Source organism: Quercus robur, chromosome 1, assembly GCF_932294415.1.
Source record: "Quercus robur chromosome 1, dhQueRobu3.1, whole genome shotgun sequence".
Lineage (NCBI taxonomy): Eukaryota > Viridiplantae > Streptophyta > Magnoliopsida > Fagales > Fagaceae > Quercus > Quercus robur.
This window is the reverse complement of record NC_065534.1, coordinates 22,520,629-22,537,759: the sequence shown is the minus strand read 5'-3', so window position 1 is coordinate 22,537,759 and position 17,131 is coordinate 22,520,629. Positions and strand designations below refer to the sequence as shown.

Here is a 17,131-nt window from a genome sequence, read left to right as displayed (position 1 = left end):
TGTGACTAACACACCAACTTAAGAAAGATGTTGGTTACAAAGTTCTTCAGTTCATCTAGATGATGAAGATTAAGAAGCTCCTTAGTTACAAAACCCTTGACACAAAGACGCAGCAGCTTCTACAAAAAAGATGAACTAGGGCAAATTGTCTCCGGTCATAATTTGAGTGAATAATCACTTTGCATCAAGTTGCATCACCTTAGACAGCCCTTAAAATAATCTTTATATATATATATCTAGGATTGTGAGAAAAGAAACCCTACACAAATAGCTTGGATATGTGTGAAAAACAGATCTGGAAATCTGAATTTCGTAATTCTCAACAGATACAGCTTTTGTTGAGAGCTGTCAAGAATTAAACATTAAACCTTGATAGATTTATCTATCAAACTTTAATGTTCAACACTTCTTCACTTGATTCTTGGACAGATTTGCATGGCTTCAATCCTAGATTTGAACTCTTGTTCATTGAAGTTACAAGTAAAATGCGTTTTGTCAAAGGATTAACCAATTCTACATGACATATGTTCTAAAAAGTTCCACATATGTCCTAATAATGTAAATGGGTATATGTAACACCTCTCTTATATAGGGTGGTCATGCGCTTATGAGATCCACCCTATATTAGAAAGGTGTTACATGTGGTGATTACAAGATATCCTTTTTTCCACCGTTGTAAAACAACTAAAATTAAAAATGCATGCAATATCGAGAAATTGACTAACCATATCTTTCAAATTATAACAAGGATCTTACATATTTGAACCATTTTCCGTAAAACTTAAAACTCATTTAAAATACGCATTCATAGAAGATTGATATACTAGCATTCCTTTTTATTTTTATTTTTTCATTTACTTTTTCTTGAGGTTATATAGACACTAATACAGAGGTCTATATGTTTAAATGTATAGTAGTATGAAACCATTACCACACGAGGTGTGGCTTGATGGTAGGAGTCTTCGTTTTGCATCCAGAGATGAGCGGTTCGAGCGATAACCTCAACAAGACCCATATGGTACACATGATATTATCCATTACCGTCACGTGGCGTGGGGTTGATAAGCCCATATTGGAGACCCCCATTTTTATTCAGCAAAAAAAAAAAAAAAAAGTATGCAACCATTGGTATATTGGCTACTGTGTCAGAGTGAAAACATTGTAAACTTTATGTGGGACTAGATAATCAAATAGGGTCCAAGTCCGAAATGAACGTGGATTCCAAATTTGTAGGAACTAGACCAGCCCAGTGCGCTAGGTTTGTAATTCTACTCAACAAGCAGAGACCAAGCTGTGAAAAGCCTGCCAACTTGAAAGTTGAACCCCAAACCCATTCTGGCCAGAGGAGAAGGTTTTAGCTCCAGAGTCCAGGCCATGTCATTGGGCCTTGGTCTCCCCTAAGGCCTAACCCAGCAGAACTAGCCATAATTTGGAACACTCACCGGACAAATTGAAACTTTTCATTGGCCCTTAAAAAGTATAGTCTTTTAGACAACTACGGAAGAACAGTTTAAAATGCACACCACAATTTAAAACGAGAACATCTAACTTGTGAAGAGCTCTGTAAGCCATGATTCATGAATTGTGCATAGATCAGGTTGGGTTAATTATGAGATATTTTTAATTCAATCAACCTTGATTTGGGTTGAGAATCTCCAACCCAACCCAACTCAGGACAATTTTAAAAATCAACCCAACTTCAATCACTAGGATTGGGTTACATTGAGTTGAGTTTTTTTTTTTTTTTTTGAAAGACATTGAATTGAGTTGGATCGGCAGGTTGGGCCATTTTGTTAGGTCTTCCAAAAAAAAAAAATGGTTTTCATTTAAATATTTTAAATCCATTATTTAACAAACGACTGCAATTTACATAATAGGTCTTAATATTCTAATTTTATCACAAAAAATCTTAAAGTAATAAAATAAATCAAATTAACAAATTTAAACTATGTTTCAAAATGATTTAGGGGGATAACGGTCAAATATATGGTAAAGGATGGTAATTCCACGTACCCACTCCCCATGGTAATAATAGGTTCTAACTATTGTACAAGTCAAGACATATACATTGTTGGAAATATATAATATATAATTAGTGATTAGAGTATATAAGATTTAAGCTAGAGTATACAAAAATGTCTTTTATGATAAATTAGACTGGTATAATTTTTTACCAAGTCATGGGTTCATTTGAACCTCCTAGAGTACATGTAGCGCCGCCCTTGCCACCCTTAACATCCTTCGAAAGCACCATAGAACACAATTTACACGTCCAGTTTGTGTAAAATTATTTATACAAAACAAGTAAAAAGAGGATGTGCACAAACAACTCTTCATTTGAAGATCAGTTCCATATATAGTTTGGGTTCTATACAGAATCAGATTCAATCAAAATCTACCTCTACGGGCTTTTGCAGCAAGTTGATAGTGCTGGAAACTGATTCTGCTGATTCAAGGACAAACCTTCTACTTCTAGTCTTCTCAACTAATGCTTCTGCATACTTTGACCAGAAGGTTTCCTTTAGAGGCCGTCCACTCTCACTGATTCCATTTTTAGCCATTTCCTTTAGCTTTTTATGCCTACGCCATGCTACTTGTATAAAACATGCAGCCCATGTTCGCCATTGGTGTGAGTAGTGCCTAAGCGTGTGTCTAAGTTGTTTACTATGTAGCCTTCGGAATTGTGATGCAACAAATTTCAAGTCCTCTGCTACTAGAGCAAACGCCTCCACTTCAGTTATAGCCTTCACTGTGCGTGTGGAAGTTGGGAGTATGACATTTGGGCGAGGATCCAAAGCCCATGTCAGTAGCTCCTCACCACAGAAGTCACCTGAGCCAAGTCTTGATGAGTTGAAGAACCCAAAACGCCCACCATCAGTGGTGTAAGAGTCAAGGTGACCTCGAATTATGAACATCATTTGATTGACAGGGTCACCCTCGCGCACAATGAACATGTTGTTGGTGCATAATGCAGGTCTAAGCCTCTCACATATTGCATCTAGCAGTGTTTCATCCATTTGATCGAACAATGGGACCTATTCAATTAAATTATCAATGTAGCACATCAGTTCTGATACTGGTTCTCAAAGAGAGAAATGGAAAGTGTTTATTATACTATTAAGATTGTATTTCAGTAATTTGACAACGAATCATATAGGGCCCATTTAGTAATGTTGTTTTAAGTGGTGTTAAAATATGCGTGGGTGAAAAAATGTTGGAAATACTTTTTGTGTTGTTTAAATAACAAAAAATATGTTAATGTTATGAATTTACGAGGACATGGAGATTGAGAAAACTTACTCGTCGGACTAGAGAGAGGCAAAGATGGCGCTTGATCTCTCTCCGGAGATCCATAGGGAGGCCATCAAGAAGTGTTTCTTCATCGACACCTTTAGTAGCCAACCACTTCGATTGATCATATTGTCGAACAGACTGCTTTAGTTCTGAAGGTAGCTGCCTATGATGCATCCATTGTTCTGTATCAGTTCTCCTGATCCTCAATTCTTCTAATCGCAGTGTTGCTGATTGAAGGTATCTCTGCTCGTCCAAATGAGTGAAAATTATTACTATTACAATCTAAAGAAGATTATTGTAGCAATTGTACATCTATTTGCAAAATCAGGCATATTTCTCTGAGTATTTACATGCAGTTCTGATAATGGTTTATATATAGACATTGTCATGAGGACTTACTTGCATATTTCCAATGAGCAGTGCAAACAGAAACAGCCCAAGGGTGGCAACGAAGATGGTGAAAACAACTTCTCCCATATAAGTGCTTGTACTCAGATTTTGTCCTGTAGAACTGCACAAATCGATGAAAGATAAGAAATATAGTAAATTTGTTCGACTTCCTATGAATATAGGATAGTGTCCAGTGAATTGACATGACATGATGTTCTTACGTTTAGTCATTAGGTGCTCAATTTAGTTGCTGTGAAAATCGAAGGAAATTGTAAGTTGAATTTTAAAATGAAGTTTGCAAGATAATGGTAATTGAGATCTCAAAATTTTGATATTATAATTTTTATTCTTATTTTTTTTATATAAAAATAAAAAAGTTTGTAGGAGTGATCATTGCTCTCCACTTAATTAAATCCGACTCAAGTATGGCATGAAACCATCCATACAATAATGAAATTTGCCACTATTCGAACCCATAATTCTTAAGTTAGCAAATATAATGGGTCATAAGGGTTTCTTATCACTAAGTTATTTCTGTGAGTGGTTTTGATATCTTAATCTTGGAGTAATTGAATAAGTAATTAGGATAACTAGGACAATCTTATACCTTAGGTTCCTTAAGCCCCACCATAAACAGTAAAAGTACTTGTTGAAGAATGGAGAACCTATAACATTTGAGTTCACTGCATCCCCAAATATCCCGTACTGGTAAAAGCTTGGACCGCCTGTTACATTTGGAATGCATAGAGTTGTGACATTTGTCGAGCTGAACCAATTGGTCCTAGCATCGTCATTAACGGTATGGCAATCAAAGTATTCATTTCGACAAGCCGACTCAAGGTTGCACGCACTTCTCCAACATGCTTCTTGTCGCTCAATTCCTAGAAGGTACCACCAAGATCCTGAAAGCTTCATAAGAAGAATAGAAATAATGGGTTTGGAATTAATTTATTCAGCTCACAAAGAATAAAAGTAGGAAAAATTAATCATTTTTTTAATAGATGTAGGCGTAATTAATCCATTGAAAGTAAATCAGTAAACGTAGTATCAATCACCAGTTATATATGGTGGGTAAGCTTTAGTTCTATTGCAGTAGCGGTAATGAATGTGCATTAAGGCCATAACTTTGATCTTCTTTTTTTAATTTATTACAAATTTCTTTCTTTGCTTATTTTGTTTTTAAATTTCCAGTAACTTTTTGAGTTGAACATAAAAACATACCAACAAAGGGGAAGTTATTGCTTATTGGGTACTCCAAACACACAACTCATGTGACAAGAGAGAGCATTGCTCCTGAAATACCCAATAAATTTTCCCAGTAAAAAGGTTTGGTCATGTTCTTGAAAATGGCAAAAGTTAGATATACTTTCTTATGTATTTCACTTTAGATTCCATAATTAAATTTAAATACAAGTTGCAATGAATTTAATTGTTTTTTAAAAAAATAACATTATTTGTATTGCATTAGTTAACGCAACATGTATGAATTTAATAATTTTAATTAAAAATTTTATGGTATAATATTTAAGAAATTGAAACTAAATCTTGTTTAGTTGACAAAAAGACAAAGATAAAAAGGTAGCTAGAAGGAAAATCACAAATCATGAATAATCTAGAACCGCATGTTTCATTTCAACGCCAAAAAAAAAAAAAATATATATATATATATATATATATAGGGAGGGGGGTGTGGGTACTGATTGTTCGTTTAGATCCCATAAACAGATTGTTTAACCTAATATATTAACCAAGTAATTACTTAAATTAATTATTCAGATCTAAGTTAAACACAAATAAATCATATCATGGATGCAAAAAAGTAAATAACCTCATGATATGATAACCCAAAAAAGCTAATGAAATGAACCGTTTCAAGGTAAAAACTTAGGGAGAATTTGACCTAATTATCCTCAAGATAAACTAAATCCACTATAAGAGAATTGAAGTTTTTACAATCAAATTTCACCTTAAATCTATTGCTACCTCCAGTAGTAACTTACTGACACGACCACATACAAGCTCTGAATCCATGGATCCCTTCTCTTCCCAGATTTAAAGCAACACAAGCCGCCTTGCTTGTAACTTTGAGATCCCACTCAAAGATTTTAGATCGCCATCAGTAATGATCTTGATGCATCAATCATGTTCTACCAACACTTGATTGTAGTTCTTGCTTCAGTAGATTCTTATGTAATTAAAAAGTACAAAAACCACTCAGATCTCACAAAGAGTAACACACAAGTCTTTTCAAAAGTCTTCAAAACGTGGCTAGGGTTTCCCTTTTATATGTGGAGAAGTTTAGATGAAACCCTAAACATTTTCATGAGCTTGGGCCTGTTTAAAAATTCTGCAGAAAAACTGGACCTGCAATTTTCGATCGGTCAAGCCTAATTCTCGATTGGTCGAGCAAGGCAGAACCATACTTCCTTTTTCTGCAGTCAGTTGGACTTGAACCTTGAAACAAACACTTTTAAGTATTTCCTAACACCTAGACCAGACATGTTTTGTTCTCGGTTTGCCAACATATTAAAAATATGATTCTAAACATTTTAACTTAAATCTTTAGAATCTAACATGTACACTATAAGAGAAAGATGACCAAGTGAACATGAAAGTTGTAAACTAACGTAAGCACACTTGAGTAATGTAAGTGACACAAAAAAAAAAATTATAATTATTTTCACAACTTAATATAGCAAGTTGTGATTGAAGAAATATTGTTTCCACATAGATCCATCACTTTTATTATGTATCAGCAACAACAAACCATTAATTGTTAATTACTTTCCTTCTTTTTCAATGAAGAGGTCAAGGTTTGATGTATAATAGGAGGATTTGAGGATTTAGGACTTCTATTGTTGGGGAAAAAAAGGAAAAGAAAAAGAAAATATTTGTATGTTGGGAAATTGCCCAAAAATCCTTTTATGATTTGGAAAGCTAGTTGAGTTTCCTTATTGAAGAAGGAAAATTAATTTGGATGGTGTGTAAGAAAAGTCTATTCTTTGATATGGAAGGAAAGGCTTGTTAAATAAGTAATTAGTATTACTTGATAAAAAGGTAATATATTCTTTGTCCATTTAGGAATAGAAATTGAAGTTTTATAAATAGAAAGTGTTGCAAAGGTTTTGACGGCCATGGCCTTGAGGCTCTTCCCTATGCAACAAGGGAAATAATAATAAAATTAAGCACAAAACCAACAGAGAAAAAAGAGGAACTTTCACTTGAGTGGTAATGCAAGAAGAGAGATAAGGTTTAAGTTTTCTTTACAAAACTTTTGGAATGCAAATAAAGCAAGGAGAATTCGTGGGGCTTGGATTAATGAAGTGAAGTGACAAAAAGAAAAAACAAAATAGTGCGTATGTGTGAGAGGAAAGAAAAATGAGAGGTTTTTTCTTCAATCACGAGACATTCACAAGGGAATATAAGTTTAAGGTTTTCTCCACGAAGAGAAACAGTGCTACAACTATGGAGAGTAGTTTTTGTGTTTGGTGTGAATCTCAAGTTAGTCATAAACTTGAGAAATTATGTAATTAATATAGAAGATTTATTTGGAGTTTGTCTCATGGAGGAAGAGTTTTCCATGTAAATATTTGTGTTCTTATATGTGATTGATATCTTGGCTTGATAAATTCTGTAATAATATTTTTTGATGACTAATTCAAATTCTTAACTGATTTTCTTTAACACAAGACTAGATTGTGACTCAACATTGGATTAGGCAGTGTCATCAGTATATCAGTTTTTGTTTAGTCAAAGAGACTATAATTGCTTAGAAAAGAAATTCAAATGTTCAAAAATTTAACAAAAGAAAAATGTTTAATATGAATTATGCTAAAATTATGATCAAATAATTAAATTAATAATTTTATAACATTTAAAATTTTTGGATTAATTAATAATTTAGCAAAAAGGTAAAATAAAACATGCTTAAACTACATAGAGGTTCTGTGTAATTTTTCCTCTCTCTTATTTTTTAATGAAAATTAGAAAGAAATAGAACTACTAATTTTTGAGCTGTAAATGTACAGTAGGAATCTCAAATGAGAAATGAGTTTTGTTTCTACTCACATGGCTAGCCATTAGGTAAAGCATGAGGTTATAACCAGCTCCTGTCCATGCTGTGTCTGCCACAATGCCACTTTCATCAATAATTTTCGATGAGAGAGGATAGGTGAGAATCACTCTTGGGATATATTGGACAATCATGATAAACCACATGGCATTTTTTCTCACAGTCACTACAGTACCCTCAACATTGGGTATAACTACCCAAAGTAACACCTGAAATAATGTACATTAAAAATAAATAATTAACAACAAAGAAGTCAAAACTCAAAACTCCATTGATGCCATGGAAACTGGAAACTAAGGCTGGCTAGCTAGCTATGATACACAAGGTTTTAGTGGCATAAATACCTGAGTGAGTGGCAGGGAAGCCATGAGGTCGATAATGAAACCTTTTCTAAGGTACCTCATTGCAATCTTTGAAGGATCAATCACAAGCTCACCTCTTCCAACAACACGAGAAGAGGGTGCTACATAAGCTGTATGAAACCGAACAATGATCTGAATCAAATAAAACACGTCAGTCACTGATCTTAGGATGGTGAGGACAACTTGGGCAGTCATTCCATTAGCTACGCAACCTTGGCCATCGATTACAGGCAACAATAAAAACAATGGATCGAAGAATAAAGCAAATAGGCATGAGAGTGAGAAAATCTTGTTCCAGTTGCTAATGGTTTTTCCTCGAGGATCCAGTATCCTTTTCTTCTCCTTCTCATAGTCCTCAGAAAATACTCTTCTCAGGACTTTGTCTTTAAAACTTGTTCTCTTCTCAGAAAAAGCAGTGGCTATCTTGGGGAAGTTCTCAATCACATGATTTTCACTGGCTTTAGGGAGGTCAGCTACTTCAAGATCTTCTAGAACTTGAACTCTGAATAACAAGTATGAAGTAAATAATCTGATTAAAAAACTGGGACTGAAGTATTCATTACTAACATTGATATACAAATCAAAATTGCATGCAAGAAATTAAGTAGAGTACAGACCTATTGAGTCTTGAATTACTGTGACCCATTTGTTCAATTGATGAACTCGATCGATCTCTTAGTTTATCAGAAAAAACATGTAAGTAATTGTGAAGAGAATGCTGTCTCCTTGATTCGATTGCAGTGATCCAGAAGAAAGATCAAAGATCAATAATGACTTCTTAATTCTAATTTCAACCCTTTAATTTGTAAGTGTCTTTTACATAAAGATGACAATTCGACCATGAAAGTTTTCAGACTACGCCAATATATAAAGGCCAAAGGTAAAACATGTAACCAATGTCGTGCTCACACGTACTGTATACACATGTTACATGTGCATACGCATGAAAATGTCAACTCCAATCCAAAAGGTCCAAAACCATGTTTTTCGTATCTAGTACGGTGCCAGAAGTTTGAGTTAGGAGACGGATTTACTAATGCGGGGCAGCTTTAATCTCTGACACAGCTAATACTTAACTGTTGAAAAAAAAAAAAAGATTATGGGTAGGAGTAAAATTATTTTTGTTTAAAATTTTTTTTAAAAGGTAATGTCGTTTATTTTGGATAAAATTGATTAATTGAGTTAATTTTTCTAATTTTATTATTGGTAATTTTTATTGTTGAGTTATTTTATTGAGCTTGTATATTTTGTTTTAGAATTTAAATTTATAAATTTTTTACGGTCACTAAAATGAGAAAAATACTTAAAGTTTTAAACTTTTTTATGTTATAAATTATAATGTGATAAGTAATTACCGGTAAGTAAAAAAAAAAAAAAAATATATATATATATATATATATATATATGTATATAAATAATGGGCCTATATGCGAACTAATAAAAATTTGTTACCAAAACAGTTTGTATAAAAAATTGTGAGTATATTACTTTTAAAAGAATCAATAATATTACTTAAGGAAAATAAAATATAATTTTATAGAATAAAATTACTAAAATTGATACACATACGTATAATATTAAAAAAAAAAAAAAAAAAAAAAAAATTGGGAGACCATTCCCCATTTCCCCCTGTCCAATGATGCCTCCGTCCATGTTTCAGACAACGTCACCAGTTTTTTTTTTTTTTTTTTTAAGACCAAATACTGTGATTATTACCGTACACACGTAAATATATGTTTTTCTTTTTAATTTTATTTTATAGTAAATGAATATTACTTAGAAGAAACTAGAAAGAGATCCTAAACAAAAGAATAGCTCGTACGTATATGTAAATAATATCTTTTTTTTTTTTTGAGAAGAAACTTTAATTCATTAAGAGAAGAAAACAGAGTACAACAGAGAGCTGGAGCTAAGGAACAACAGAAGATCATCCTAGGCCATTATGAACTAAATGAGCTAGGAAGGGCGGAACAATACCCCTCCAGAGATTAGAAGCTTGGTTCCACTTAGCATATTGGGCTAGCTCGTGAGCAGCTCTGTTGCAATCTCTTCTCACATGAACGAAAGAGCAGCAGGAGAAGACTGACTTTGCAGAATGAATGCTCTGCACCAAGTGACCCGAAACACCACCAAAACAAGCTTGAGAAACAGCAGAAATGACAGAGGAAGCATCTGACTCAAAATCACCCTTGCGATGTTCAACTCCTGAGCTAAGAGAACTCCATGCTCCAAGGCAAAAAACTCTGTTAATTCAGCTGGGTAGTGCACCGGGAGAGCTTTACAGAGAGCAGCTAAGACTCTTCCCATTTCATCTCTAATGAGGACTCCAATACCAGAGATTCCACTGCCATCAATGGAGGAAGCACCATCAACATTTACCTTGAAGTAGCTTGGGGGAGGAGCTGTCCAGCTGCTTTGGGGGAATTGTCGAGGAGGTATGGCCAACAAAAAAGCCTCCCTGTAATCCTCAGCCATGCTCTTGGCCAGTTCAAGAGTTTGAAGGGGCCGCAGCCCATTCTCCCCATGAAGAAATTTGTTTCTGTTAAGCCATATTGACCAGGCAATGGCAAAGAATAATTCAAAGTTCAGGCCTGAAGAGAAGGAGCATAGGTGGAAAACTAGATCGTTGAAATTCTTTGTCTTGAGAAGCAGATCCATTGGGCAGTCTTTCCAAAGAGACCAAACAGAGAGAGCAAAATCACAAGAGATTAATGCATGAACAAGGTCTTCAAACTCCTCATCACAGACTGGGCAGGTGCAGGAGGTTTGAAAGCCTCTTGCAGCCACCTTTGTGAGCACAGGAAGGCCGTTTACACAGGCGCGCCAAGAAAAATTTTTGATTTTTGCAGGAAGCTTTAGGGACCAGATTTTCCTCCAAATCCGAGCACTTGGATCACCCAGAGAGCATTCCCCATCAACTCTCGTGTCAAGGATTTTGGCTGCAATAAAATAAGCGCTTTTTACTGTGAAGACCCCTGTTTTATTCCCTAACCAGATGAGCTTATCTTCAGGCAGATTATAACAAAGGGGAATTTTTAAAATCATATCAGCCTCAAAGGGGAGAAAGAGAGCTCGGACAGTCCCCGGTTTCCACCACCTAGTCACCGGATCGATGAGGGAAGAGACCATTGGATAGTCTTCAAAAAAGCAGGGAGGGGAGATGACTTTGTAAGATGTGGGGTTTGGGATCCATTTGTCATCCCAGATGTGAACAAGTCGACCATTTCCCACACTCCACCTTGTACCACATCTTAGAACCTCCAAACTATTGAAAATGCTCCGCCACGTATAGGAGGGGCTGCTACCAAGATTGGCATGGAGAATATCACAAAAAGGAAAGTATTTTGCCTTGAGGATACGAGCTACAAGGGAACCCGGATTTGTAAGAATTCTCCAGGCTTGTTTTGCGAGCAAAGCAAGATTAAAGGCCTGCAAATTTCTAAAGCCCATTCCCCCTTGAGATTTGGGTTTGCACATCGTTCTCCACCCAACCCAGGCCATTTTTGTTTCTTGTTGTTTCTGCCCCCACCAAAAACCTCTCATCAACCTTTCAAGATCTTCACAAAGGCTTTTTGGGAGCTGGAAGCAGCTCATTGTATAGGTAGGAATGGCTTGGGCTACTGCTTTGATAAGCACTTCCTTGCCACCAGCTGAAAGCAACTTACCCTTCCAGCCCATAAGTTTCTTGCCAACCTTCTCTTTAATTTCCGCAAACACAAGCTTCTTGGATCGGCCAATGAGGGAGGGAAGGCCAAGATACTTAGTATGATTTGAGTCATGCATTGACCCTAGAGTGTTAAAGATCTCATCCTTAAGCTCCTGTGAGGTATTTGGGCTGAAAAAGATAGAGGATTTATCAGTGTTGATCTTCTGCCCCGAGGCTGACTCGTACATGCTAAGAATTTCTTTTAGCTTGCTGCATTCATTGCCGTTTGCCTTACAGAAGAGAAGGCTGTCATCCGCGAAGAAAAGATGAGTGATTTTTGGTGCCCCCCTACAGATGGAGATGCCATGGAGCTGGTTGTTACGGGCAGCATCATGAATTAGGGCAGAGAAACCTTCTGCGCATAGGAGGAACAAATACGGAGAAAGTGGGTCGCCTTGTCGAAGCCCTCTAGTGGGGATAATGTTCCCATATACTGAGCCATTAATAATTACTGAATAAGACACCGAGGAAATGCAATTCATAACAAGATTTATCCAATTCTCATCAAAGCCCATTTTCCTCATGACTTTTTCAACAAAAAACCATTCAACCCTATCAAAAGCTTTACTCATGTCTAACTTTGCAGCCATAAAACTATCATTCCCTCCATGCTTATGTTTCAAGTAGTGCATAATTTCATACGCCACCAAAACATTATCAGTGATAAGTCGGTTGGCAGTGAAGGCACTTTGATTTTCTGAGATGATATACGGAAGGATAGCTTTGAGGCGGTTAGCAAGAGTTTTTGAGACAAGCTTGTACACTACATTACATAGACTTATTGGCCGAAATTCAGTCATTTTTTGGGGGTTATTGGTTTTTGGCACAAGAGCAATATTGGTTCTATTAATATCAGATAGAGATAGACCAGAATTAAGAACATTTAGAACCATATTAGAAACATTAGTCCCAATAATATTCCAGTACTTTTGAAAAAAGAAAGCTGACATACCATCAGGGCCGGGCGATTTCGAGGGATGCAGCTGCTTGAGGGCACAGACCACTTCTTCGCGCGTGAAAGCTCTAGTAAGCTCTGAATTCATCTCAGCAGTTACAATGGTTGGGATGGGGGCGATTACAGTCTCTATCTGACTCGGCTGAGAAGTGGAGAAAATGTTCTCAAAATAGGAGATGGCAGCCTGTGCTATACTGTCTTGGTCTCCACACCAATTTCCATCATTGTCCCATATTCCCCATATTGTATTCTGCTTCCTTCTTTCAGAGGCTCTAGCATGAAAAAATTTAGTGTTTTTGTCTCCCTCTCTGAGCCAGTGAGATTTTGAACGTTGACTCCAGTACATTTCTTCACTATCTAGGAGATCATTAATTTCCTTCCTGGTTTGGTTAATTTCTTCACCCAAAGACCCATCATCATCATGCTGTATTAAGGAACTGAGCTTCTTCCTTTTTTCCTGAATTTCCTTTGGTATTTGCCCAAATGTCACCGAACTCCAAGCTTTAAGACTAGCTGCACAAGCAGAAAGAGCATGCGCAATTCCGTTCGGCGAGTTCAAATCATTACCAGTACCCCAAGCTTCTTCAATAATTTCTTTGCATTCCTCAGACTTAGCCCACATAGTCTCAAAATGGAACCTACGAGCACGCGGCAGTTTGGGAGTTGTTGGGTTGGATATAAACAGAGCACAATGATCAGAGGTTGAGTCAACTAAATGCTGGACTCTGGCCTCTCCAAATTTATCAATCCAATCACAGGTAGCAAAAACTCTGTCCAGCCTAAGGTACATTCTCCCGTCACCCTCCTGCATGTTACACCACGTAAAATCCGGTCCAACATAGCCTAAATCTTTAAATCCACAGAAGTTAACCACATTTCTAAATTTTTCCATCTGTCCTTGTGGTCGCAGCTGCCCCCCTGACTTTTCTTCCATAGATAAAATTTCATTGAAGTCACCATAGCAAATCCAAGGGAGTTGATATTGGCCTTTCAAATGAGCAAGTAAGTCCCATGAGAACTGTCTTAAATGAGCTTGGGGGTGGCCATAAAACCCAGTAATTCTCCATTGAAAATTTGAGTTTGCTTCAGAGACAATTGCATCTATATGACGATTGCTGTAACTTTTAATTTCTAAATCTATTTCCCTTGTCCAGAGAAGAGCCAGACCGCCACTCTGACCTTGACTCGGAACAAAAAGCCCATTTGCAAATCCTATACGATCCCGAATTCTTTCCATACGTCTTGATTTCAGTTTAGTTTCCGATAAGAAAACTATTTTGGGAGCCCATTGTCGCACTAGATCGTGCAACGCTCGAACTGACCGAGGGTTCCCAAGCCCCCGGCAGTTCCATCCTAACGAATTCATGGCTCCCGGCGGCGCTGCAGAGCAGCCGCCGCCGATATATCTTCATTACAGGGGCTTCCGGTAAGACTACTGCATTTCTTTTTTCTTACTGCCTGTTCTTCACTTTCGGGGAAACTTTGAGAGCTAAGACGTTTGGAGCCTAAAATTGGAGGTTTGGTTTCAGAGTCCATACCTTGGTTTAGGCCTTGTTCACGAGCCAGCTTCTTGATCCGGCCTCTTGCACCTTGGGCTTTAGTAATTCCTTGGCTCACCGGTTGCTCTTCATTAGTTGTTTGGACATGGGCCAATTTAATGGGCTTGTGAGGACTTGTTACTTCAGGTGGGTCACTGGCCTCTTTTGTGCTTTGGCCCACGTTTGACAACATGTCTCCATACAGTCCTAGAGAGCCAGAGACTTCCATATTAGTTGGTGCAGACCCCTCATCACGTGAGACTTCTGGTTTCCTCAAGACTTGTGCACCAGCTATTGAGCTGTCTAATCCCAACCCACTTTCTGCTACCTGACGTGTTGGACTGCCCAAACCGTCACTTCCCCAAACTTGATCGGATTTGCTTTCAAATTTTGAATTTTGTAAACTACCACTGCTGGAGCTACCCCCACCGTGAGATGCCGGAGTGGAATGTGAATCGTTCTCAGAAAGTTGGCTTTTCCTACCGCTGTGAGCATCAATATCAGTGCTGTTTCTACCTTTGGAGGAGATTTTTGGGCCGTTGTTTCCATGTTTATAAGTACCAAACGCCCTTAACCATTCTCCATATTGATGTGGGGCATTCGGTTTATCTAAGCAAGTATGACAATGCTTTGCATCATGACCCATCAGACCACAAATGTAACAAAATGTTGGGAGCCGTTCATATTTGTAGTGAACCCAGTATTTGTCCCCTTCAATACCTACTACATTACCTCCCCTGCGCAGCGGCTTGTTGATGGGGAGATCAACTCTTATGCGCAAATATTTTGCTTGATCATTCAGATGAGCTCGCTTATCCGTCTCCAAAAAGCGTCCCATGCTATTTCCAATATCTCTCCCAACCATCTCAGACATGAGCTCAAATGGTAAGCCCCATAGTTGCACCCAAAAAGGAGAGTGGGAGAAAACTATATTTTCAGATGTAAGACCCTTTTTCCACCTGCAAAGAAGCAGCAGGTTATTTTCAAAATTCCATGGCCCACTATTTTCGACCCATTCCAACTGATAACGGGAGCCAAACTTAAACTGAAAAGTGCCGTTCCCCACTTCGATTATTCTTAGCTCCGAACCCATCTTCCATGCTGCCCTTAGAGTGCTTTTCAAAGCTCTATGATTCTGTTGCCTATCCGATAGTAGCTTCCCAAACAAGCTTAGTGAGCATTCCTCTAGGAGGTTTTCTCTGTTGTGAGCTGAGATCGATATTTCTGTTTCTTCTTCCTTAGTAAGGCAGAGGTTTTGGAGGCTATTTACAACCTCCTGTTCCATGGCTAGCAAGTGTGTAGCTAAGGGGGTTAAGACGCCCCTCAAGGGGGAGAAAATACTCTTCCAGAAGGGAGAGGAGAAAAGGCTCTTACCAGAGAAGAGAGAGAAAACTCCTACAAGGGAGAGGAAATGAAGGTTTTATATGTAAATAATATCACAGCTGGTTTGATAAAATATTATTATCTAGTATAATAATTACAAGATGATATATATACATATATATATATATATATTGATGTGACTTTAACCTAATTTAATATATTTATATACCCACTTTTTGCGTATTCTTCTATAATGTTTCTATCATATAAACTAGATCCAAATTAAGTTAAAACTGTAAACTAGTCAAAGACCTAGAAATTCAAAACTGCAACTAATATATATATATATATATATATATATGTGACAAAACTTAATTACAGTATTTTGCTGTTTTTTAGATTCTCCTCTTAAGATTCAATCATGTAGTTACTTAATTAAAAATGCATTTTCATCCTATGAGAAAAAATTTACATGACTGAATCTTAAGAGAAAAACCTAAAGAACAATATCTAAGTACTTTACCTAAGTCTTGCTCATATATATATATATATATATATTAGAAACATATGTATATATATATATATATATATAAAATGTTATTGTGTGTGTTGAAAGATTTTCAAGCAATGACTTATCCTTTTAGATGCGTGTAATATTAATTAAAAAAAAATCCTAAAATATAACCTCAAAATGCTAGTTAAAAGTTTTGAGCCCAAAATCTTATAGATTTTATGAGGCCTTGAGAACTAGTATACTTATCTCTTGGAATTAATTAGAACATTGGATATTTAGACTCAATCGACACTGAGGAAAAATAAATATACAGATTAATAAAATCATTAGTTGGACTGATAGCTGTTGGGAATAAAAGCTTCAATTATTGGAAAGTGTTCTTATAATAATTACTATTTTATTTGAGAGAGTTCTTATAATCAAGGTTTTCAGACCCGGACCGTTCATTGAACCGTAAAAGGGAGAGGTTCAAGGGTTTTGAGGTTGGACCGAGGTCGAACCGGGGTCGAACCGTGATGACGTCATAATTAATTTAATAATTATTTTAAATATATATAAAAACATTAAATTAATAAAAAAAAATAGAAAAATTAACTAAAATAGCCTAATTCATTTAGAAAAGCTTATTTCTAAAAAATACATAAAACTTACAAAAATACAATACACAATTACACATTGTTACACACTAGACAAAAAAAACTCCTTCCCATCAAAAATGCATGAAAGAAACAAGTCACTAGACAAAAAAACTTTTCAAATGTAACATCCTTTCCACAAGTTAATTGAACCATAATACAAAAACTGATCCCTAAAACATCCTAATCCCACATTCACTTTTCCTTTTCAACTTTCCACAGAACCTACTCATTATGCAACAGACCCAAAAAAAAAAAAAAAAAAAAAAACTAAATAATTAACTTGTATTGCTGGGAAAGCATAGGGTTTCTGAGAATAATGTCTTCTTATCTGGGAAAGCA

The 17,131-nt window shown here is 36.4% G+C and overlaps 1 protein-coding gene across 2 annotated transcripts in view; it reads right to left on the bottom strand.

The window, feature by feature from the left end:
• The window catches only part of LOC126725758 (protein CNGC15b-like), a 55,625-nt gene extending 46,564 nt beyond the window's left edge, over positions 1-9,061 (bottom strand). Inside the window, exons 1-7 of one of the 2 annotated variants that reach the window (XM_050430682.1) lie at positions 8,736-9,061; positions 8,101-8,620; positions 7,753-7,965; positions 4,292-4,593; positions 3,694-3,805; positions 3,301-3,537; positions 2,383-3,035 (exon numbers count right to left, since the gene is read on the bottom strand). In XM_050430682.1, coding sequence (XP_050286639.1) covers positions 2,385-3,035; positions 3,301-3,537; positions 3,694-3,805; positions 4,292-4,593; positions 7,753-7,965; positions 8,101-8,620; positions 8,736-8,764 — 2,064 coding nt within the window. In that variant the 5' untranslated portion in view covers positions 8,765-9,061 and the 3' untranslated portion in view covers positions 2,383-2,384. The remainder of the gene's footprint in view (positions 1-2,382; positions 3,036-3,300; positions 3,538-3,693; positions 3,806-4,291; positions 4,594-7,752; positions 7,966-8,100; positions 8,621-8,735) is intronic. The other variant, XM_050430676.1, reaches the window with a different exon arrangement.
• Positions 9,062-17,131: the final 8,070 nt, after the last annotated feature.